This window comes from Salvia miltiorrhiza, chromosome 8 (genome assembly GCF_028751815.1).
Source record: "Salvia miltiorrhiza cultivar Shanhuang (shh) chromosome 8, IMPLAD_Smil_shh, whole genome shotgun sequence".
Lineage (NCBI taxonomy): Eukaryota > Viridiplantae > Streptophyta > Magnoliopsida > Lamiales > Lamiaceae > Salvia > Salvia miltiorrhiza.
Window position 1 is genome coordinate 24,891,071 of NC_080394.1, and position 25,966 is coordinate 24,917,036.

General features: G+C 37.3%; 2 protein-coding genes and 1 non-coding gene across 4 annotated transcripts; 2 read left to right on the forward strand and 1 right to left on the reverse strand.

Annotated features, from left to right (window-relative positions):
• Window positions 1-149: 149 nt before the first annotated feature.
• LOC130997198 (transcription factor RF2b) lies at window positions 150-4,061 on the reverse strand. The gene is made up of 4 exons (XM_057922451.1): window positions 3,330-4,061; window positions 1,769-1,901; window positions 1,480-1,564; window positions 150-955 (listed from the first exon to the last, which is right to left on the reverse strand). Exons 1-4 carry the CDS (start codon window positions 3,758-3,760, stop codon window positions 573-575), a joined length of 1,032 nt encoding a protein of 343 aa, XP_057778434.1. The 5' UTR covers window positions 3,761-4,061; the 3' UTR covers window positions 150-572.
• Window positions 4,062-10,784: 6,723 nt separating this feature from the next.
• LOC131002098 (small nucleolar RNA R71) lies at window positions 10,785-10,892 on the forward strand. The gene has a single exon (XR_009094176.1). It is a non-coding gene; the product is annotated as a small nucleolar RNA R71 (small nucleolar RNA).
• Window positions 10,893-16,113: 5,221 nt separating this feature from the next.
• Window positions 16,114-20,141, forward strand: LOC130997199 (uncharacterized). 2 transcript variants are annotated; one of them, XM_057922452.1, is made up of 7 exons: window positions 16,114-16,536; window positions 16,638-16,728; window positions 17,204-18,208; window positions 18,439-18,501; window positions 18,593-18,810; window positions 19,339-19,451; window positions 19,832-20,141. In XM_057922452.1, exons 1-7 carry the CDS (start codon window positions 16,489-16,491, stop codon window positions 19,941-19,943), a joined length of 1,650 nt encoding a protein of 549 aa, XP_057778435.1. In that variant the 5' UTR covers window positions 16,114-16,488; the 3' UTR covers window positions 19,944-20,141. The 2 variants fall into 2 exon arrangements, with proteins under 2 accessions (XP_057778435.1, XP_057778436.1); XM_057922453.1 differs by having other exon boundaries at window positions 16,128-16,536; window positions 16,603-16,728.
• Window positions 20,142-25,966: the final 5,825 nt, after the last annotated feature.

Sequence of the window (25,966 nt, forward strand, 5' to 3'; positions counted from 1 at the left end):
ATTCATAAAATTTATTGATTTATTCATTATTTTTAACTCTCACAAAAAATAAAATTCTCAATGAAATCTAACTTTATATGTGGATAAGAGTAGGTTCAAATGAAATATACGAGGATAAATGAAATGCAAGAAACATTAAGACGAGTGAGGGCACAGCATAAAAATCTATCGGTTAAATCAACACAAACTGATGTGCAAGTCCATTACAATCGACAGACAACATTAGCAAACTGAGTCACACAAAGCCCCACACAAGTGAAGCATTACCACCTCCTTCGTGGTCGAAGATCCAGCCACATCACAAGCTATGATTTCTCAGTTTTAACGAATAAATCAAAATGTAGACAAAATGAAATGAAATTAAGACATAACCGGTTCCCAACACAATGAACAAAGACAAACCTACAACACTAAGGGAAACCTAAAACCTGTTAATCCCAAAGAGAAAAAAATTAATGAAAAAATGTGGACTGCTGATGATTCTGGATGTTAAACGCGGTGTCAGTCTATGAACAAGTAAACAAACAGATTTCCGGGCCTTGGGGGGAAAAAATCCAGAAAGAAACCTGAAATCAGAATGTACTGCTGCTTTCACTGGCAGATATAGAGGGCCCTTCCGACTTCACGTGTGTGCCCCCATTGCTGATATCGAGGCCTTGAAAACGTCCAAGAGGGTCTTGGTGCATTGAGTCGGAAAGTCCCTGTGCGTGATTGGCAGAAAGCACGGGATGCTGCTGGTGACTTGACATGCTGGCTTGAAGTGTATGAAACTGCTGCATTTGTACGTTCAAGGATTCGTTTGAGCCAGCTTGAGGCTGGTTGTGGTTGGAAAAGAATGTAGTCTGGTTGTAGGGAAGATGTTGCATGGTTAAATTGAACGTATCAGACGTGGTCGACATTTCTCCAGTTGCGACTCTGAGTCTTTCTACTTCCTGCCTCAGTGCTTCATTGAGTGCTGAATATTTTGTAGGGCAAAAAAAAAAAAAAAGAATAATCAAAAACATGTAAGTTGAAAAGATTGAAGAATATATAGTGACAATCAGAATGCCAAGTAGGTGCTCATGTTCTTTCTTTCTTGTCTGATCCGTATCATTACATTCTAAACTTGAAGACGGTTAGTGATTTCAAAAAGAATTCCATCTCAAATTTCCTTCTTATTCACAAATTAAAAACTTGAACCTTCTATATACTACCCTAATTTGAGAAGGATCAAGAAGCAAACTTTGAAAATATAGATGGCATTTCTTGTGGATAAAAATAGATTTGAAAAAAAAAAAAAAGGAATAAGGCAACATTTAAAAATATCAAATTTTCTGTCGAGCACATATATTTTTGGTTCAACAAAAAATAACGAGCAATGATTCAAGTAGCTTCAAGGCATATGTACAGACTAAAACTTCCCTAATGCATCATAAAAGATTCTGATTGTTTATGATTAATAAACCATTTGACTTGTAATTGACACAACTTAGTACTTACCATCGCGTAGTTGAGCTTGCTGTTCCATGGCTTGTAAACGAAGCTTAAGCTCTGTATTCTCGTTACTCAGTCCTGTTGTGTCTCTCTGAAAGAGGCAACATTTGTATCAGAAACATCACAAAATTAAGAGATAAAATAATACTGCAAAATGAAGATGCAATGTAAAATAGTTTTCTACGAAACGAAAAACTAACAGATCCTCACACTAGAAAATCACACGAACTACGCATAGGTAAGAGGAATCATAGAATATAAAATATAATTACTGGCGCAGTTCCAGCAGACATACCTGGAACAGAGTCAGTTGCGCAGAGAGAGTCGTAGCTTCAGTTTGGAGGGTCTGAACTTTTCTCTCCAGTTCAGATATATACCTGGCCTTCCTTTCTTTTGATCGAGCAGCAGACTGCCGATTTGCCAGAATCCTATAGGACATTATGGTTGTTATTGTTGATAAAAGGAAAATGCAGTCAAAAGGCTGTTTATGATGAAGCACATCACATACTACAAAACTGAACACGAAAACACATCTTATCTAATTTTAAGCACAAAATTGGAAGGAATAGTGAAGCGGACTAGGGATGAAACGTAAACTAGATGTTCGCGTAATCAATCATCAATGCAATACACAATTGTGCAATCACCAAAGATTATATTCCAAAATGCACCAGCTCACTACTACAAATTCAGAGGGAATCCTCTTTTGTTAAGTCGAGCATTCTTATAGAACTGTTCAAAGGACAAGTTGTAATCCTAAATCGCCAAACTGTTCGACTCTCTTTTTCAAAATCAGAAACTTGAGCAAAAGAGAAAAGTAGACAATGTTTCAGAATCGTATAGTTTAGATTTTCCCAAGTTTGACATACTAATCCCCGCTGATATAGCTAAGCTGAAATCTTTTTAGGTCAACCCCTAGTATTAGTTCAGTTGGCAAAGTGCAGCGCGTTACACGTTACAATCTACACTGATCACATCATATCTCTTCAGAGAATACTTGCATTCTGCAATAAATAATTTAGGTTGGCTTATCTGTAGGTCTACTTGGTCTTACTATAGATAAGGACTTAAGGTGCTTCAGTCTTTTTTCTTTAGAACTTCTTCTGCTCAACTATGTTACTAAATCTAGATGTTCTTTCTTCCGATAATTATGAAGAGATGCTAGAGTACTCCATATACAACGAACTCCATGGACGATAGAAGTGATCAAGACGAAAAGATGCACAAGAAAAGCACAGCTATATGGCAGTTGATGTCCTGGTAATAATAAAGCTCATACACAGCTACTTAGGTTACCCACCTTATACATATAGCTATCATTAATAAACAGAATTTAAAATCAACCTGTTACAGAGAAAAATACAGGAAATCTACAAATCATCTTCTTAAACTCAAATCAAGATCTTCAAATTATAATCCTTGCTAGCAAGAAACATCAAAGGTGTAGCTAGGAGCAACACATAGACGTTAGATACATGTCCGAGTTAGCAGATCAATTTAGCTCAATCCTTATCCAAGGAAGGATAACCTTAATAATTACATTCCAAATAATTCATAGATCCCAACACTCATTTACTTACAAAAGACAAAGTAACTTCTTCATCCCTTTGGCATAATATATTAATGCATTATTAATGGACTAGATTAGATCAAATACATCAGTCAACTTCACAGACCCAAACTCAAGATTTACAGAGATCCATCTCAAGATCCAATCTGAGCCCACGATTAAACACAAGAAACTTCCTACTCAAACTAACCTATGAAACTCGGATCACATCTACATACATTTGGCGACAAAATCCCACTAAAAAAATATTTAAACAAAAAAAAAAGGAAAATGAAAAGCTGCATACCTTTTGGCGCGCTTGGGGTCAATAGTCCAGAGCTCAGCAAGCTTATCAGGCGGCATAGCCTTCTTAGCTTCGATGCTGTTGTCGTTGAACAAAAAGCTGGAGCTGTCGACGGAATTACTGTGGCGATGGCGAGGCCTGGAGGCGGCGGTCTTGTCTGCGTCGTCGTCAGCGGCGGCGGCATTGTCGGTAGGTCCAGATCCAGGTCCGGCGCTGAGCTTCTCTATGTCCATGTAGGTGGAGAAGAGATCGTCCTCGGATCCCATCTCCTCGAAACTCCCCGCCGGCGCGTCGAAGGGGTCGGAGCCCAGATCTAGGTCCTCCGGGAGGCGGAAGTTGACCTCGGAGTGGGCGCGGCGGTGCTGGGAGGGCCGCATTGCGCCGGAGAAGGGCGGCATTTGGCTGACCTGCTGCTTGGAGTTGGGATCTTGCATCTCTGAGCTCGAGTAGTTGAAAAAGTTGGCACCTTTTGGGTGTGGGTTCTTGTTCTTGCAGTTGGGATGATGGGGAGTGGATTTAACTGTTTCTGGTTGACGAGTAAAGGGAAGTCTGTGTATTGAAAATAAGTATAATCAATTTGGGAGTTGAGTGGACTTTTTTTTTTTTTTTTAGAGTGCAATCATTTCATGGTGTGGGGTTGTGTGCATGGGATCTACACCCTCGATTGCTTTTGCCCTATGCCACGCTCCATATCGCATGTATACAATCATACCCTAGTTAATTACACAAAGGGTTAGTCCAAGCACTAAAGTTGAGACATTAGAATATTTTCAATGGGTACGAGCGCTTGGTTCGAGTTGCCCCATGTTACGTCTCGTCGCACCACTTTCAACGTGTCTAAAAAGAGCATCAACTTATGAAAGCCATTCCACGAACAGTATCGTGTCACTTAGGAAAGTAGAATGAGTGATGAACAAATCACTGAGCAAGCGCATGAGAGCTTTTCTATCAACTATATGGCTCCATTAAAGTATTTCAACTCTTGACAAGTTCTGCACGAATCTCAATGTTTCGTATTCACCGATATGTCCACTCGTCGAAGCGCTCGAAAGGCTCGAATAGGACGTGCACGGCGACATCCTCAATGCCGAGCATAACGACGAGGCTCCAAGACTAGAAAACGGTAAAATGCGACAAAGGGAAGGGCAAGAAGGTGGAGTCCTCGACACGCGGGGAGAAGGTGAAATACTACAACGCAATAGACTGCGTTGCGAAATGAATTGAGTTCTTCAGCACCACTCAACGGAAAGCTCTCGATATGAAACGATTTTGAAATTTTCAATGCGGACACCTCGAAATATGGATTAACGACGATTGATAGTGCACAATTTACTACTTGAAGAAGTCATGAAGCGTTGAGGATTGATGTAGCTTTTTAATTATTGAAATATTTTTTAATTATTGCAATTTCGTTTCAATTATTGTATTTTATTTTAATTAATGTAATGTGGCAATTTTAATTTTAATAAAATGTTGAATTTTAAAATTAAAGAGTAAAATTGAATGAAATGGAAATGACAAAATTAGAGCTCATAGTTGTGGTTGTGTGGAGTGGAGGCTCTAAGATGGGGACCCCCCTTAGAGCTCTCGAATGGGCTATAGCATTGGGGATGCTCTTAAGGACTCTCACTTTTAAGAGATCATTTGTTAAATTTCACCGGAAGCGTTTGGATTGTATTTTATTTGAATATTAAGTTGTACTTGTATTTGTTTTGATATTTGATCTTATTTATAATAGTATGATTGTTATTTGATTAATTCAAGTGTAATATACATGTATATTGTATCTCTCAAAAAACAATTATACCCTACTTATAAATGTCTAGGTCTACCTATTTGTATATTGTATATTGCTATTGCATCTTCCGTTTTCGTATCATTTTTCATATCGTAACACATTTGTTTGACAATTTCATGAATTTATACCGGTGTTAAGGTTGATATTTCTTGTGATCAATTATCTCACTAATAATTTGCATGTTTAGCTATTCGGTTTAAGACCTAGCCGAGATAACTGTTTAGTGGAATTAGGATAGTGTGATGTGATTTTAACCTTAAGACCTAGCGGAAATAGGTGGATCATAGAGATTTATTCTTATATGCTTTTGAGAGTTAGTATAAATCTTCTTGATACTTATGGATGATAGAGAGTATATTAATCTACTATCATAGATTGCTCTAGCAAGAATATATGGTGAGTTTTGTGATCTCTCATCAGGACTGGATTAAACTGGTAATTAGGATTAATAGATTAATTGTGTAGATTTGATTAACATAATTACATTCCCTAGGATCACTCTTTTATTTATCTTATTTATTTATCTGATTTTATTTGCTCTGTGTTGAGTCTAGTTTTTATCATGCATCATATTTGTGTTTGCCTGGATATTCCTATAGGATTTATTAGGATTACTTAGGGTATTTTCGCTTATCAGTCGTTGTGGATACGATACTTGTTTATTATTTATACTTCAATTACACCGTGTTAGTTTTGGTATTTTTATTGCTATAATAATATCCAGGCAAACACAAATATGATGGATGATTAAAACTAAACTCAACACAGAGCAAATAAAATCAGATAAATAAAAGACTGGTCCCAAGGAATGTAATTTTATTAATCAAATATACACAATTAACCTGTTAATCCTAATTATCAATTTAATCCAGTCCTAATGAGAGATTATAGAAAAAAAATCACACGCTCTCGCTAGAACAATTTATGATAGTAGATGAGCAAATTCTCTATCTCGCGCGCTAGGTCTCAAGAAAATATACTAACTCTCAGAAGCACATAAGAATAGTTCTCTATGATCCACCTATCCTCGCTAGGTCCCAAGGTTTAACTCATATCACACATTCCCGAATCCGCTAAACAATTACTTGCGCTGGGCCTCAAACCGAATAGCTAAACATGCAAATTATTAATCAAGCAATTCACAAGAAATAAGCACCAGGAATTATAAATCAAAAACTAGAAGATAAAAAGATATATATAAGTAAATCACATAAATTAAATCAATCATTTACAAACCCTAGAATCAGATAAAAAAACTAGCTAGACTTAATTAAATAAAGCAAAGACATAATTAAAAAGAACACAACTGAAAAGACTGAAATAAATAAAACCCAGAAAGAATCGTGAATGAACAGCTTGAATCTTGAATTCTTGCAAAAAATAAATCTAATATATGAAAATAATAAAATTCTCAGGCTAAAAACTGAAAAATATGAAAAGAGGGAAAAACGAGGTGTCTAATAAGTCAACAAAAGGACCTATATATAGGCGCAAGGAAAAATACAGTCTAGAAATTCAAAAAACACAAGAAAAAATGCAAAAACCCTAGAAAAAGCGGACCTATGGCGACATTTGTTGGTGATCGCCGAACGCTCCACAAAATTCCTCCTCTGCTCGGCAATCGCCGAATTCCCGGTGAGCACCACAATGATCGCCATCAGATCATCGTTGCCATGCTGCTATACTTTACCTCATCGACCTCTCCCCTAGTCATCGAACTCGTCCCGTTTTCTCATTTTTCGAGCTTTTCAAGCTCGTTTCTTCAGTTCTCATACTCGAAACACTTCAAACTCCAACCAGACATAATCCTAGCAGTTAAGCAAACACAACTAAAATCAGTCAAATCACTCTAATCTCTACCAAAACAACCAAAATAATATCCAAACGTAATATCACAAAAGAATAAAAAAATTCATGCCAAATGATATCACAATCAGACATAATCCTACCACTTAAGCAATAATATATCAAAAAAAATCATGCAAAATAATTTTTTATCAACTCCCCCAAACTTAAGCCATTGTTCGCCCTTAAATAATGATAAGAACACAATCAATTAATACGAATGAGGAGAAATCTAGACCATATATGCCTCAGAAAAATATTGAATGAAAAAAATCCTCAAATCCTCAACAATTAGACACCAAATTCACCAATAAGCACAACAACAACTGATAAACATGCATTTTTACCTCTTGGTGTGTCATTTTTGATGCTTAGTTGTGAGGATTTTGTGTGTTTGATGGTCTATTTGAGCTTATATTCGTTTATGGTCAAGAACTTGTTACTTGCTTGTCTTTGAACGAATTTTCAGAAATAATGAAGCAGAATTTGGAAGAATTGGCTGAAATACAAGTTGTAGTTCGTCTTGAGAGGAGTTCGTGAGCGCAAACGGATCATAAATCGGAGTTCGGACGAGAGAGAACGAGCCAAAACAAAATTGCTGCGCAAAGCTGTCAGAAGTTCTGTTTCGTCGCGCGGTCCAGGCGCGCGGCCGCGCGAGTCGCCGTATTTTCGCCCAAAATTCGTTTTTTTTTTTTGCGATTTTGGGTATTTTTGAGAGTTACAAGACCTAGGGCATATAAATACTCCCCAATAACTTATTCTCTGCACCTTTTAGAACCTTTTATCATCTTTTATCATATTTTTACTTTTCCTGAGAGCTGAGAGAGACGGAGAACGGAGCGAGAGCAAGAACTGAAGATTCTCAATTCTACTACGGTTTTTCTTGTGGATGTTTATTTGTTTTATTGAGAATTGTATTCTAGTTCATATGTCTATGTGTGGCTAGAATCCCTCCTTCCCAAGGTTTAGGGAGTAGACATGATTTGAATTTCTGACTGTTAGATTCAATTAATTAAGATTGTTTTTCCTTTTATGTTCTTGTTATAATTGTTTGCTTTATTGATTGGCCACCAATTTAGCATAATCATAGGTTTTAATTTGATATCGGGAGATGATAATTATTATCTGAACTAAGAACATAGAACACATATATTTAATTCTAAAGGGAATTGATATTTGTGAGGGCGTTAATCCTATGAGCTTTTAGGAGTTGCATGTTAGAAGTGCGATCCGGGGACTGTAGCCTTGCATGTAATCAACGGTTTGTATGCCACGGGAGTGGGTATAGACTAATTTTGAGATTGCCTTAGAAATCGTCTTATTAATTGAATTGAACATGTTAGTTAGGAGAATCTGTTGAAACCTTTGCCTTGGGAAATCTTCTCTTATATGTTTCTCTGTTTCACAGCTTGCTTTATTTTCTTTCCTGTTTTTTATTTAGTTTGTCCTTTACAACAAAAACTCTTAATTTCGTTTGTCCAGATAGAGTAGAATAATTTAGGATAGGAATTGGTTAAATCAGTCTCTGTGGATTCGACCTTGCTTGCTACTGTACACAATTGCACCCGTACACTTGCGGCGTGTTAAATAAAATAGCGAACAGCAACCTCAACACATAAATCATAGCAAGTTCTAGAAGATCACCACATGCATGACAACACTCAAAACAAAGAATAAATTATGTATGATAAACAATTATGACTCAAATCTCACATGTTTATTCAATGTCTAATAGTCAAGGTCAATATCATCATCAATGTACAGAAATTAGCTCCAATTATGCTCAAATTATCAAGAAAAATCAATTTCATAAATTTTTGAAGAAGACATCATTGGAATCTTACCAAAATTCAAGTGGAGCGATAAACAACTCAAACCAACACCAAATAAGCTAAGCAAAAATAAGACAATAAAAGATCAAAAAAATAAAAGTGATACAAATATCTACTCCCACCCCCTCCCCCAAACTTATTACAGAACATCGGGTTCGAAAATAAGTTTGGAGGGAAGAGTCAAAGATATGTGTGTCACTAATCGCAGAAAATCATGCTCAATGGTGATGGTGTGGACAAGGCTCCAAATCTGCAACTTAGCAACTCTTCTGCGATCTCCTCAAAAGAACAAAACAAAGAAAATAAAATATAAGAACAAGAAAGAGAAAGAAAGAAAACGAAAAGGAAAATAAAAACATAAAAATAGTTGGGTTACCTCCCAACAAGTGTTTAATTTAACGTCTAGAGGTCAACGATACCTCGTGGCCTTAGTGAACATCAAACGCAACAAGAGCAGCTGAACAGCCTATTCGAACAGAGGAAGGAGAAACATGCTCACCTTGCGAATCCTGATCCTTTTCATAGAGTCATGAGGTGATATAGTCAAGGTCATCTTTCACTCTAAAGGTGATGTATCTATTCTGCCCATCAATTAGAGCTCGTCCTATAGCTAAAAACGAATGACTAAGAATCAATGGATTAAATTCATCTTCAGGCATGTCAAGAACCAAGAAATATGTAGGGAAGATGAATTTATCAACCTTCACCAAAACGTCCTCAGCCATTAGGTTGCGCCGTTGATTGATCCGCCATTCGAAGTACCATGGGGGTCGACTTGAGGTCTTAAATTCCCAATCGGTTGAAAAAAGCATGAGGCATCAAATTAACACTAGCCCCTAAGTCACATAAAACTTTGGAAAAGAGATTTCATCCAATCTCACACTCAATTGTGAAGCTATCCGAATCTTCATTCTTTGATAGTAGCTTCATAGGCGTAACGACACAATACTCATTTTCCAATGAAATTGTCTCATCTACATCACTCTTTCTCTTGAGGGAGACAACTTTCTTACCTCCTTGCCATGTAATAGCTCAAGTGGGGGTTCCGTGGCGTTCACATTCTCAAACGTCTCCATGATAGAACTTTGCTTTTCAACCACCTCCACATTTGCCAATCGTCGAGAAAACGGAGCTTTAGGGACGTATACCCTTGGGGGGACATGAGGCTTGTATGGTTCATCACACGAAGAATCGTACTTCTTGCTTGCAACCTTATCTCTCGAAGTCACGGTTCCAGTGAGAATTGCATTGCATTGGCTTTTTGGATTGACTTTTGTGCTGCTTAGAAAATATCTTGGCTTATGTTGTGCAGCTGCTTGATTTGCCATCTGAGTCTCGAGCATCTTCATCTGCTTGGACATAGCAGATATGGTAGACTCCATATTCGACATCCTGTTATTCGTTTGACTAAGAAAACTGGTATGATGTGCCATCATCTATTGCATTATCTCTTAAAAATACGTTTTCTTTAGCTCATTGATGACCCCACCACTAGACACAGAAAAACTATGCAAGGCCTACAAAGCATTGTTCAGATTGGCGTAGGAGAAATTTGGATATTTTCTATTGTTGGGATGATAAGGCTGATTTCCTTCTTGATCCCTCTAATATCCTAGCCGGTTGGACTGATCTTGGCTCTAATGGATAAAGTTAGCCTCTTCATATCTTGGTGGCTCGGGCTTATACGGATGGTGTGTGCTTGGTGCCGCTATCTGAGCCTTTCTCTCTATCTCATATTGCATTTGAAGAAGTGTATACTTCTCTATAAGATCGTCATAGCTCTCATTCTTCACAGATGCAACTCTTTTTATTGTGCTTCGATCATTTGGCCACTGATAGTTGTTTGAAGACATCTCATCGATCACCCTATAGGCCTCTTTGGTATATCGATATAGCAAACATCTTCCGACTGTAGCATCCACCATGCTCTTTGTCAGAACAGTCAAATCATTGTAGAAGTGAATAATTTGTTGCTCCTCCGTGAAACCATGTTGGGGGCAACGTCTGAATAAGCTCTCGGAATCTCTCCCAAGCATCATGTATCGTTTCATCTCCCATCTGAACAAAGTGGGAAATCTTCAAGATGATTTTATGAGCCTTAGACGGAGGGAAGTGTTTGGCTAGGAACGCCTTGCATGACTCATCCTATGCAGTAATTAGGGTCCGATCAAGCCCCTTGAACCAATCCTTAGCACAATCCCTGAGTGAGAACCCGAACATCCGCATCCTGATAGCGTCGGCATGCACTCCATTTTGATCATATCACATATATCCAAAAATTGAGTCAGATGCACATGTGAATTTTCCGTTGCAACTCCGCTAAACTGCTCAGCCTGCACCATGTTGATCAACCCTGGCTTCAGCTCAAAACTTTTGGCCTGAATAGCTAGACCCTATCCACCTCCATGAAACTGACCATTTGAGAATCTTTGTTTTGATACCAAGGATAGGTATCAGAAATCTGAAGTGATTTCCTAATACTAGTTCAACAAGAAAAGAAAGACCATATTTTTTTAAGTATAGATTTGTAGAACAACCTTACCAATTGTTGGTCACGGGGCGAATAAGATTTATTTTGTGGGGGGATGAGGGAATACCAGATAGCAATGTTTTTCTCATTTTCCCATAGTATTGAGCAGCTTGTTGATAATGAGTCAACAAGTGAAAGAGATGTCAACTGACTGAGAGATGCCTTACTGATGCATCAAGTAAGTAACACGAAGGTTCTATTCAATCTTACATGGGGAATTTTGTGGACAACTAGATTCGTTTTAATGAAAATCTTTTGGCGTGACTTATATCATTGACTTGAGTCAAACTGATATGGTTTTGTAATCAGTGTGTGCTAGTGCAGTTTGTAATGCATGAGGTTAGCTTGGTGAAGGATTTGGTAGATAGAGCAAGACTGATACTAAGTACAGATTGTAAAAACACAAGTTTTCATTTACAATTGTCTTGATAGTCTATAGATAGTTAAGGTGAAGACAATTATAATCAAGATAAGAAGAGAAAATATAAAGTACATCACACAAATATTTTAACGTGGTTCAGAGCAACGTATCCTACATCCATGACCCTGACACTCAGGATAATCCCTTAACCCTGACTCAGCAATTTTCGCAGTTGCAATCCAGTTACTTAGCAATTTGCACGGTTGCAATCCTGTTGCTTTGCAATTTACGCGGTTGTGATCCTGTTGCTTTACAATACACAGTTGCAATCCCGTAATTAGCAATTTGCGCGGTTGCAATCTCGTTACTCCATCAACTTTCAGACTTCACACTCGAAGCTTACTTATCGACTTCTTTCCTCACTTCAACACTTATCTTCTTCAGAGTGTGAGAGGTTTAGAAATAGGGGGTGTGAGATTTCTCCAACTATGTGTACACACTGTTATAATTAGGGGTGTAAAATTGGGCACCCGTGGGTACCCTACCTGCAAATTGCGGGTATCCACAGGACAAAATGACAAAATACCCTACCCTTACCCGTCTCGTCGGCACTGTGCGGGTATCCACATACCCGCAGCGGGTATGTGGATACCCTCATTTTTCGTAATTTTTTGGTGGATTTTAATTTTGCGGGTATTTTATCCCGTTGGAGGGTATTTTTGTCCCGCAATTTGCGGGTACCCTCTTTACCCGCAGGTATTTTGTCCCTCATTTCACTAAAAAATATTTAATTGAAGTGAGAAGTGGGAGTCGAGAGTTCTGTGTCGGAGAAGTGAGAGTCGAGAGACAGACGAGTTAGGGCTAGGGCGTTAATTCAATTCTTATTTCCTAAAATTATTTTATTGAAAATTACTTGCGGGTATGAGAGTACCCGCACCCGACCCTCCTCTTTAATTTTGCGGGTATCACGGCGGATGAGGGTATACCCGATACCCGCGACCCGATTTTACACCCCTAGTTACAATGAATAATAGTTGATAAGGATCAATGTGTTCATCTCTAGGCTTTGGATGTTTACATTGAAGAACGCCTAGTTTAGGAACTATAAATGTATTCACAAGTATGAAATTAAAATTAAAATTTACAATAAAGAACTAGTTTCTATTTATGACATTTGTTGGTTTCTAAATGTTTAACCTAACAATACACAACAACTTCAGATTTCCACCACCACCACCACTGTGTATCTTGATCTACGTTGTATATATAGACGAGACTTTGAATCTAGCCGTCGGAGGGAGCTTTCTTCAAAATTCATCTGTTGATCCTTGAAATATTCCGGTTGTATCGAGGAATGGCTGAGATGTTAGATCTGCACATCGGTACTTTGACGTTGACGTCCGACAGTCATCCTTGTACTTTCTTCTGAAAAGTGGGATTCACATTTAATGCATATTCATAGGCATTTGAATGTTCGGAGGGTTCATACGCTTTAAGGGCTGTCTTTGCTTTGAACTTGTTGATCTTAGGGCTGACGTGGCATGAGTGAGTCTGAGCAAGAGTTAGCTTGATGCCATTCGGTTAGTCTACTTTGATTAAACTGATGCTTCCATCAGTTTAGCATTGAGAGCAACAAAGTCTTCGTGCTTGGTGGTTGGGCACGAACCTTGACCAGCTTAGCCGCATCACTGATCCTTCAGGTTGTGTTGTTCTCGTCAGCTTGGGACTCTAGCTGGATCTTCTGCTAGGGTCTTGTCTCAGCTTGATCTTCAGCTAATGACTTGCAGCAACCTTCGACTTTTTTAGTAAATTGTACTCTTTCCTACCATTAAAAATAGTCCTAAAGGTGGACGACATGTGTTTTAATAAAAATGATTATTGTATTTGTGAGTTGAGAAAAAGTCCCACTTAAATATTAGTGTTTATAATGATAATTAATTGTATTGTAAGTGGAGAATATGACCCACCATGTGATAAATAGTTTCCAAAAATGAAAAGGGACTAATTTTTGTGGACATCGCAAAATGGCAAAAAGTGACTATTTTTTGTGATTGGAGGGAGTATCAGCTTAGAATACTTAATATTCATAAGTTATGTTTTGGTTATCAACAAAGTTCCATCGTTAGGTTTTGACATTAAATCAAAACAAAGATTTTTTTCAGCAATTTTATAATAAATGTCAAGAATAATGTCCACTTGCCATCACTTTTCTATCTTGATGAATATTATTTGAGAATAATTATCTTAATATTTTCTAGCATATTTAATATGAACTTCTTTTGCTATCACTTTTCTATCGATTGTTTCTTGCATATTATATATGCTTAATATGAAATGTTATCTTGTGGTTCAGACCTTCAAACTTTTGGATCCCGTTAGAGAGAATTTCTATCTTATTTTTGGTATTTGTTATTTTTCAATTGCGATATTTATTTTTCGTATTTGTTATTTTTCAATTGCGATAATTCTTTTATTAAGAATGTGTTACTTGACTCTAAGGACACACCACTTAATTTATTCAAGCAAAGTTCAGTAGTCTCGTTAAATACCATATTTCTTTTTCTCTCGGGAAATTGGAGTATTTACACACAAATCCCCGTCATGAATGTGAGTGAGGCGGTGCGGTAGTAGTTGATTGGCGAGGGAGTGTATTGTAGAGGATTAATTGTCTTCCAAAATTATTCTAGGTCAATGTCGAGGTAAAGAAAATGTATCAGAGGGTGAAGATGAGATATATTAGCTAAAGAGGAACAATAGAATGAGAATGAGCTTACTTTAAAAATGTGCCTAAGTGAATACATATTAGGGCTACCAAACAAATAGATAAAAGCAGATAAATTAACTATCTAGCGTTATCACGGTTACCAAACATGCACTTATTATATTTATTTACACTTATTAAGAACTTCATTTCCAAACATAAATACTAAACAAGTGTTTAGTATCACTAAACTAAAATATTATTGATGTATAGAACTGGTGAGCAATATGAGAATTACACTTAATTAGACTTAATTAAGAAGAAAAGTTTTTACTCCCTTCATCCCCGTTATCTTGATTTGTACTTCTTTTTGAGTCATTCCAACTATCTTGATAGGAGTATTTTTTAGGGTAAATGTGCAGATTAGTCCCTAAACTCGACCCTCCTAGAGCGTTTAGCCCCCCATACTCGGTCAAGGCGCGTTGACCTCCCTGAACTCCTGAGAAAAAGGTGCAAATAAACCCACGCACTTAACGGCCGATAAACGCCGTTTCTTCATTTTTTTATTCAATCTTCAAGGCTTTGAAACAAACTTAATGAATGTCGCCTTGCTTGAGCTCGTTTTCCAGAAGAAACGCGTTAATCCTCTCAAACGAGATCTTAACCTGGATCAAACAAGTGAGGGCATCAGGTATCAACCTGCCAGACTCAGACATGATCCTGAGAGCAGCCATGACCAAGAACACCGTGCCAGCATCCAGAGGCGCGCTGTTGATGAGCAAGAATTTCTTTGGCTGGTTAGGGTTTCGCTATTGCTGCCGCGAGATTTCGATTGCTTCATATGCAGCCCGATGAGATGGAATTCAGCGAGTTCACGGCGGCCATGGGCGGCGACGAGGTGTTGCAACCTGGGGAGATCTATTTCGAGCTGTTGCTAGCGTGGCAGAACGTGCGCCTGCAAACGGAGGACATGGCTGCTCCGACGAGATAGAGTTCGGCGAGTTCGCGGCGGACATGGGCGGCGACGAGGTGCTACAGTCTGGGGAGATGTATTTCGAGCTGCTGCTAGCGTGGGAGAACGTGCGCCTCCAAGCAGAGGACATGGCGGCATTGGCCTTGAAAGCGAGCGTAGCTCTGGCAAGTAAGGCTAGAGATGATGATCGAATTATAAGTTGCTGCCGCGCTGTTGTTTCCGGTCGAGACGGACTAACCGGCAGCTTTGTTTTGTGATAAGGAGATGTCGCTCCTCGCCAGAGATCACGGCGGCAGAAGGGGTGGAGGGAAGGGCAGAGCTGCTGCCGGCGCAAACAAGTTTGTTTCAAAACCTTGAAGATTGAAAAAAAAAATGAAGAAACTGCGTTTATCGGCCGTTAAGTGTGTGGGTTTAGTTGCACCTTTTTCTCAGGAGTTCAGGGAGGTCAACGCGCCTTGACCGAGTATGGGGGGCTAAACGCTCTAGGGGGGTCGAGTTCAGGGACTAATCTGCACCTTTACCCTATTTTTTATATAACAAAAGTTTTTCTCTTTATTCATTTTTTCTCTTTTTTACATATCGCATTTAATACACTAAATACTACTGCATTCTCAAAATAATTGGCAAGAAAGGAGTAAAAAATTTAGTAGCCACAAAATACTAGGGTGGAAGGACCAAACTGCAAACTCGCGGCAAAGGTGCCTTGGTTCTTAACTCACCCCTCCATTCCATTTGAATTTGAAAATCTGAATCTGAATACACCAAAAAGGCAAAAACAATAAAAATTAAAAATGTCGCAATTAAACAAATAAATCGAAGCGCTTTTTTTTCTCAGCGCGCTCCCTCTGATATTCAAATCCAAATATCTTGAGTGGGAGAGGGATAGTCCTAACTCCTAAACCGGTTGACTAATTTTCAAATTTCGCCATTGACATACCTTAATCAAGAAACCTTCAATCTACCTGCCTTCTCTTTCTCCTCTTCCCTCTTTTAATTTTGACGTGGCAGACTGATTAAAGCTGGAAGCTTTCAGTTTGAATTCGAGGTTTTGCTCAGAAAGAGTGACTACCGAATCTTGAAATTAAATTGATAGATCTTTTTCCAAAAACAAAACAGCATTTCATGGGTGGTGTGAATCAGTCTCCAACAGAGCACAGATCTGAATCAAAGGTTGGATTTTTTTTGAACTACATTCGGTTTCTTTATATTTGATATTGATATTTATTTTAATTTCAGAATTCGAGGTTTTGGTTTTGATTTTGTTGGAACAGAAAAGGTGTAGTATGGAAATCAAAGAAACCTCCGAAACTTCTCAAAAGAGAGTGAAAATGCGCGATCTTGAATCAGTTTTTCGCTCCGAAGGTAGTTCTGTTGCTGAATTCCTAATCTCACTGTTATATTTAGACTTTGACATTGTCTAAATTGTTTAAAGATTTGGTTTTTACATTTGCTATACGAATTATGACCTTCAAAATGTTGCTTACCCGTCTCGGATATATAAGTTTTGAATTGAAAGAAGTTTCCGATTCAGTCCTGTAGAGTGAATTACAAAAGGTTAAATTAAATGTATCTTGTTTTAGTACTCCATTTAAGTTGATATTAGGATGCATTATTATATCCCTATTTCATTGCTATCTGTTTCCCTCTTTTTTGTTTGCTTGTTTTGTTTTAGGTAAACAGCTTGTTTCATTCTTTTCTGTTTTATATATATATATATATATATATATATATATCTGGCATAGATTAAATGAAAACTTTGCAATATCTTAAGAAGCCTGTTACAGCCCTTGTTAGATGAAATGCAAACTAAAACATGAAAATGATTGAGCTCGAACAGGAAGAGGAGGAAACGATGCAGCAACTCCGGATTCAAGAGTGATTGATCTGAATGTTCATGTTGGTTCTGCGAGCTGCGTGGTTGGTGTTGATGATCCTGCATGTGTAGATGAATCAAACAATCTCCCTGCTTCTGAGAAGGAAGACATGCAAAATATAGATGGCATAATGAAAGCTAGAGGCTTCGATTTGGACCTAAATGCTGCAGATGTTTCGAGTTCTATCAATGAATCCATGTATCCCTGTAAAATGCACGAGCATTTGAGGTCCAAGGATGACTCGGATTGTGTCAGTTCGGTAGGTCCATTGGATACAAAGGATCCGATGAGAGTATGGAAAGGCTTGAAACAAAATAACTACTTGTCTACTCCTTACGGAGCTCCACCTGTTGCCATGCCAAAGGTGCGTGGGAGGAAGAAATCTAGCAGCAATGATGTGATGAAGAAGAAAATTGAACTTGCAAAGAAAGAACAGGTTGATAGGTTTGCAAGAGTAGCTGCTCCAAGTGGTTTGCTTAATGGGCTTAATCCCGGGATTATTAACCACGTGAGAAACAGTAAACAGGTTCACTCTATTATAGAGGCCTTAGTGAGGTCTAAAAAAGACGAAAGTCTGCATTCAGGAAACAGGAAGCGTAATCAAATCAAGACTGGTGCACACGATCTCTCTGAAAGAAGGGAAGCTATGAATGTGCGTGGTTTGGGAGGCCAGATGTCCGGGCTTGCTTATGGAGATGCTTTACTAGGGAGAAGGCAGATGAGTGATTATGCTTTCTTTGCGAAATCAGTATATCCAAATACGGAGATCACAAGAGGTGATAGTGACTCACATATGGGGTACACGAGGTCTTATCCAAGAGTGACTTCATGTTGTGCAAAGGGAAACGAGGATAATAGACTGCCACTAAAACTATCGTCATCTGTAGCAGTTTGTACGGAGAATGCCAGCTGCTTGTCAAGTGAGGAATCGGCAAACATTAGCAGTGTTACTTCACTTTCTCTGAAAGGTTGTTTACTTATTTTCTTCATTTGATTCTATGGTTTGAGCCATGGTAGTTTCCAGGTTAAGAAGGTGATGTTTTTAGCGTGAGCTTGAGCTTCCATCACACTTCGGTCTTACCTTGTTAAACATCTCAACACTTCCTTTTAAAATACTACAGATTTCATCTTATTTTTTACTATTTTTAGGATAATGCAGAATGCTCTATAACTGATGTGGATTTTGTTTTGTTTTCAGCTGCGAATGTAGCTTCACAATGGTTGGAACTTCTACATCAAGATATACGTGGGCGTCTTGCAGGCAGGGTTTTTCTTTTCAATAATGTAAAGTTTAGTATTGGCGGTTTAAGCATTAGATATGTTTCTGATAGAGATATGGTCTCTACATGCAGCACTAAGACGCAGTAAAAAAAGAGTTCGTGCAGTTATTACCACAGAGTTACCCCTCCTAATATCCGGAGAGTTTTCGTCTAACCTAGAGAATGATATACAAATAATAAATTCTACTGCTAGCCATTTCGACCAAGCAACTGCTGATGCGCACTCTGTTAGATGGAGCACTATCTTTGGACAAATGGATAAAGCACTTTCCGAAGAAGAGGGCCATCTGGTGAGATTTGGTAGCATATTTACTCGAAGAATCATGCTTACATGTTTGGGATCTGTATTTACAACTGCTTTCAGGCATTCCCAATTTACTCGGTTATATTGTTTTTAACTTTGTATTTCTGTGATTTGACATATTTGTCGTTCTGTTTGATTGGATGAGTATTTGAACATTGTCTAGTTCTCGTTGATTCCTTCTCTGGACATATGCTATCAGCATTTGGTGAATCCATGCTTCTTTTCCTCCTAATTTTGAGGTCCTTCGGTTCATTGGTGTTTTTCTTCTATTTTCTTTCTTTTTTCAGGCATTTTAAATTGTTTGATATTCAATTCATCACCTATAAACAATCCAACATATATGTGAAATGTGTCTGAATCATTGCTTTACTTTCCTTGGATCGATTGTGCCAACCTTGTGTTCCTCTCAAATGCATGGCTTTTTTCATCGTTTAATCTCTAAAGTTACTATGTTCTGTCCTCATCAAAAGTGCAATATCCGATCACTGATGAATCTCCCTTCGAATATTACCAGGAGAATTGGCTGAACCAAGTGAAGGAAATGCAGTCACATTGTGAAATAGGTCTCAACACAAATAGTTTGCATCACCCTTTGGACCAGGCAGTTCCTCCAGGATACGATTTCAGGTAAATTCCAACAAATCTTTTTACTACTTGTAATACTATATTTGTATTCTAATCCACAACTAGTTTAATAGGTAGCTCTAACATGAAAACCTGTCTCTTCTAATCAACGTTATACTTTATATCTTACCACTCAGCATACTATCAACAAAAACCTTTTGATGCGATTCTTTACTTGCTTGATACCAGCAAAGTAAAAACTGCATGATAAACTTACGTTCTCATTGGCTGAACCATGCAAATTTATCGTGTATGGAGTTGTATTCAAAAGCTTCGATTATAGGCAGCTTCACACGAGGAAGAATGTTTGTGTATCAACAACGATATTTTTTCTTGTTGTATCAAGCCAGAAGCAGTTGTTTGCTAAACTCTTGAAAATGCAGATCAGGAACAGCAGAAAATTCGGACAAGGATTTAGCTGTAAGGGCTGCTGCTGCTTCGATATATTCGACCTGCAACTTCTTGTTGTCAAGGGAAAATTCACCTTGTTGCTAGTTATTATGCTGAGGTTTCTAACTGCCATTGATATTCTTGACTGGACTTAGATCAATATGTAGTCCTGGTAAATTTCTTTTAGTATTGCCAACATACACTAATCTGTCATTTTATATTGATTTTTTTTTTTGGAAACTGCTGAAATGCTATCATGTAATGTTTGCAAGGATTGTCAAATGAGTTTCTTACATTTTCCAACAGTTGGAGACTTGAGAACTAGGGGTGTTTTATTTGTGGGTCAGGGTTGGTTCTCAGTATAATAAAAGGTAATTTTGCCTAAATACACGAATTTTCATTAAATTATGACTTTGCACATGAACTAAATTCTTAGCTTCTATATACATTAATTTTTAATTGTTCTGATTTTTAATGAAGTTAATTTTGGTGAATTAATGTCATCATAGTTAATTGAATTGACAAAATAATGTTATTGTGAAGTGATGTAGAGATTCAATTACATTAATTTAAGGACATGTGGATGTTTCAAACGTCTATGTTAACATTAATTTAAGGGTAATTGTCAATCGTCTGAAAAACTTGAACCAAGAACAAATTTGTGTAGTTTGAGGCTTAATTTTTAATCATGTAAAACCAAAATTTATTAAAAGTTTATGTATTTTATCCAATTACCTTTTTGTGAAATAAGGAAAACGAAGTGAAACTAATAACAGGCGAAATCTATGATTTTGGGCTGAATTTGGATGGCTTAAAATGAATTGATTTTTCCTCTGAAAAAATGATTTGATTGTGCTTTGAACAAATATTATATTCTACATATGTTGTAACTATTTTGTTAGAATTTATTTTGGGTAGCCATAAAAATGATTTGAAAAATTGCACGCATGACAATTTCACAAGTTATCAAAATTTAAGAGTGCTTTTATAGCAAAATTTGCTATGCGGGAAAACAAATGAATGTTATACCATACGAAAAGATAATGTTGGTTCAATCTCTATACTGTAGTTTGAATCTGCAAAGGATTTAACACTTAGAAGACTAATTCCAACAAAAAGATTAATATGCAAACAGTGTTAAAATTTTACAGATTTTACTACTGGGGCGTTTTGTTTCGTGGGCAGATAATATTGATAAAGTTGTAGGATAATTAAATAATCAATTCAATTTTAAGGTGATAAATAATTATTCAATTGCATGATTAAGATGCAGACTAAGTTATTCATCACCAATTGAATCATTTAAACTAAATATTTGATTAAGTTCACTTATATTATTAATCATACCTCATCGCTCAAATCAAACGGTAACTGTCTTAAGTATCTCATGCCTCAACGGACTAATATATTACAAGATTAATCAAATCAGACCACCTATATTGGTCAGCTTCTTCATAAGATAAAACACCCAACTTAAGCCTTGCACAAACTGTTAAATGATTAGTAGTTTGAGTATTTTACTGTAATTATTGATAGTTTAAAATATTTTTTGTTAGATAATCAATAATTTGGGAATTTGTTTTACAAAAATAAAAATGAGTAGATAGGTAGTAGAGATGTCTGGACGACATATGGGTTTCCAATTAATGGGCCTATTCTATTTACCTTTGAAGATTTCAAGATTGGTTGAAAGATTTCTGAATGCAAAGGTAAGTTTGAAGTTGAAGTTTTTACCTACATGTTGTTTGCTAGAATCTTTTTAGAGTCGGGGTATTTTAGATTTTTTGTAAAAAAAATTGGTCAAAGTTTAAGTTATATATATATATATATATATATATATATATATATATATATATATATATATTCTCTTTCCTAATTAAAATTGCCACATTAATGGTGGGCACGTTATGCATGCCCACGGTGGGTAGGTGATCGTTTCTGTATATATATATATATATATATATATATATATATATATGTTGATAAATTTTAAGTTTATTATATAAAAATTACGAATTTCATATATTCACTCTAGTTATTATTACTATATGGAGTACAATTTATTTATATATAGAGTATTCTTATAGGAGATTTCTGTTGTATTTTCTATGATGGACTCTTATTCTACGCTCTTAATGAGCATTGAAATGCAATAAATAAGATTATGATTTTTCTTTGAAAAAGATAAGAATATGATTTTTATTTATTTTTCACTTTCTTTTGCTAGAATTGGAAGAATATGATGAAACAAATATCAACGGATTAAAGCAAAACAATAAAAAAATAATAAACTTTACGTGGTTTGATCATAACGATCTACATTCACATAAGGTTGATGAGATATCACATTTTACATGGTGAGAAGTGAATAGAAAAGATTCTCCAAAACTAATAATGAATGTCCTATTTATAAGCATAAAAGTAAACCTAACACTTGAGCCCATTAACTCAAGCAATTAGGCCCAAGCTTTGTTAATTACATTAATATTTATCAGCCACCAAAGAGATGTGCATAATATTGTTCTCATTAATTAACTATTCACCCTAGTCTGGTGGATATACGGAACATGTGAACGTATGTCTAGCAAACTAAAAATAGTCCCCAAACCTGAAAAAATGCAACTTATAACAAAGCACCATATTATAAATCAATGTCACCACTGATTCACATAAGCAATAAGTCAGTAAAGGTAAAAAATTTCAGCACTGGAAATCAACAAAGATAAGGTTTTTTCAACCATGTAAGTATTGAACGGCTAATTTAAAGCTGCAATCTCCTTGATTTTAGAATCATGGTTGCATAATTGATTTTCCTTTTGATTTTTGAACATTGTCACAAATGATCATTTTTCATTTCGCTGGGCGCATAAGAAGACCAATGTTTTAGAATATCCCATATTAAAGGTTTTGCCAGAGGTGAGCAATAAATACTTTGTTGTGCGATAAGAAGACCATCACAAGAAGATACTGATATTATAAGTAATTTTGTCAAGGCTGGGAGACATAATATTTTGATCATGTGAGAAGACTCGACTTAGATAGTTGTCAAATCTTAACGACATACTCTGTTATTGAGGGCATGAGAGCGCGTGAGAATACCAATACTTGATTGAGAATATCACTTATTGAGCTCCAAAGAGTAAAGATAGCCGACAAATAATACAATCTTTGGACAAATTAGGAGCACACCGCAGATGTGGCTTTAATAGTCACCGTTGGGTGATTTAGGAGCGCACCACGAAGGTGGCTTTAAGAGTTGTCATTGGACGATTTAGTAAGGAGCACACCACGAAGGTGGTTTTAAGAGTCACCATTGGGTGATTTAGGAGCACAGCACGAATGTGACTTTAAGAGTCTTCATTGGACAATTTAGTAAGGAGCACACCACGAAGGTAGCTTTATGAGTCGTCATTGGACGATTTAGGAGCACACCACGAGGTAGCTCTAAGAATCGTCATTTGACGATGTAGTAAGGAGCACACCACGAAGGTGGCTTTAAGAGTCACCATTGGGTGATTTAGAGAAGAGCACATCACGAAGATGACTTTAAGAGTCATTGTTGGGTGATTTAGTAAGGAGCACACCACGAAGGTGGCTTTAAAAGTCGCCATTGAGTGATTTAGAGAAGAGCACATCACGAAGATGGCTTTAAGAGTCATCGTTGAGTGGTTTAGTAAGAAGCACACCACGAAGGTGGCTTTAAAAGTCACCATTGAGTGATTTAGAGAATAGCACATCACGAAGATGGCTTTGAAGTGTTACAGTCCCTTTGAAAATGTCATAGTCCATTTGAAAATATCATAGGCCCTTTGAGAGTATCATAATCCCTTTGAGAGTATCATAGGCCCTTTGAGAGTATCATAGTCCCTTTGAAAATATCGTAGTCCCTTTGAGAGTATCATAGTCCCGAGCAGTCAACCATGTTGCTTAGAATTTTTTTGAACAAGTGCATATGAGGGTATATACCCTACCACCCCCTCCCCCCGGTGTCATGTGCATGACTTAAATAAACATGTTTATGCGAATGTTTGTGGTGTTGATGTTACGATAAATCTATCATTATTTCAGCAAATATGCAAGTAAGTAAGTGGTATGCAATGCAGTAGTGTAACTAAGAAAAGTAACACAACATTGTTTCTCCAAAAGTCAAGAGTCTCTTTTACTTGACTCGAAACTTCGTTAGACCCTTCTCCCTCTAGTGAATGACGAGTGATCATGCGAGGTTGATATAATATAATCACCGATAAAAAGTTCAATTAGTATTTTAAATCCCAACACATATGCAGAAGTTGTGCAGCTTCTTATACTAGTAAATTCATGTTTCAAATATAATCACATATGCAAAAGTTGTGCGGCTTCGACGAGAGCATTATAGTTTATCTATCACACTTAAAACATTAAACACTAGTTTCTTAAGTTTCGTGCTCAAAAGTTTTGTCTCCAATTAGTCGGGGCGGAGGGAGTACAACTTTTTAAACACTATTTTTACATATGACCTCATCATCGAATAATTTTTTATATTTTTATTAAAATTCGTATTATTTTCTTTTAAGTAAACTTTTAAGAGACAGAGAAAACGTTCATTTTTCCCCGGCAACCACAATATTTTCTACTAATGTCTTAGAAATATACAAGTAATTTCATGCATCGAAAAAGAGGTGTACTAATTGTATAATACTCCCTCCGTCCCAATAATGAAGACACACTTTCCTTAATGGGTTGTCCCAATAATAAAGACACACTTCTAAATATGGAAATAATTAGGGCTTAACAACTTCTAATTAACTCAACCTTAATCATCATATAAATACATAATAAAAACCCTAATTGAATGAAACAATTCGTGCGCCTCCCTCATTTCAGCCCCATCTCTCTCTCTCTAATGTTCTCCCATCTCCTCCCCCTTCTCGGCGGAGTCGCCGCCGCCGAGCCACAACCACCGCCGAACACCCCTCGCCGCCGCCCTTCTGGATTCGTCGAACACCCCTCGCCGCTGCCCTTCTGGAATCACCGAACACCCCTTGCGACGACTACTGCCCTTCTGGAATCGCCAAACACCCCTCGCCGCCGCCCTTCTAGAATCGCCGAACACCCCTCGCCACGATCACCACCCTCTAGAATCGTAGCCACCGCCCTCCATCTGGAATCTCCAACCTAAATCTAACCATATTCTGGAAAACCCGTCCCCCATCTTCTCCCCCCTTTCGACACCATCTCTGGAACCCTCCGCCTTGGTTTCAGAATCCTCCATGGCCGCCGCCCATCTTCTCGCTCCAATTCTGCCACCGCCTCCCCTCCTCCGCCACCGTTTGTGGCCGGCGTCACCGTTATTACAACCACCATCACCATCACCTTCACCTCACTCGCTCTTTCTGCCCATGAGAATTGAAATAAAAATTCTTCTTCAGTAATGCCTTTTGGGTTTCAAATTTGCAGATTTATTTTTGTTTCATGCCTATGAAGACCTTGATTTTGGGGATTATTTCTGATTTGGAGTATGAATTGGAGGTTCCAAATTTGTAGACTTTTTCTGATTTGGGGATCTCAGATCGGAGGGAGCAGGGGCGAAGGGAAAGGGGTTGACGGGGACAGTGGCGATGGCTCGCTGGATCAAAGAGTGGTGGTCGGCGGTGGTGGTGGTAGAAAATCTGAATTTTTAAAATTAAAAAATCAATATAAAATGTAAAATAAAAGTAAATAAATTCAATAAACAAAAGTTAATCAAATGTGAGCCACAATACTTTTTCACCTAAACTATATCTCCTTAATCTCCGTGCCCAAATGAAGTGTGTCTTCATTATTGGGACGGAGGGAGTATTTCGAAACATTATTATTGACAGAAAATACTTATCAGTTTGATTGTGACGTAATACTTGACTGTGAAACCTTTTTTGACTTCCATTCAGCAAATTAAGTTACAAGTAAAGATAGCAAACCTTTTTGGACGTCAAAAAAATTTACAAGTATAGATGGATAGCAAACCTTTTTTGACTTCCCATTTCCGAAGACTAATGCCAGAAAAAAAAAAAAACGTTGGTTCTTTAATGTATTAAAATAAATACTGCTATTTGTTGTCTATTGTTTAAGATCAAAGGTGTGTTGTCTAATGCTTAAAATCAAAGATTTTG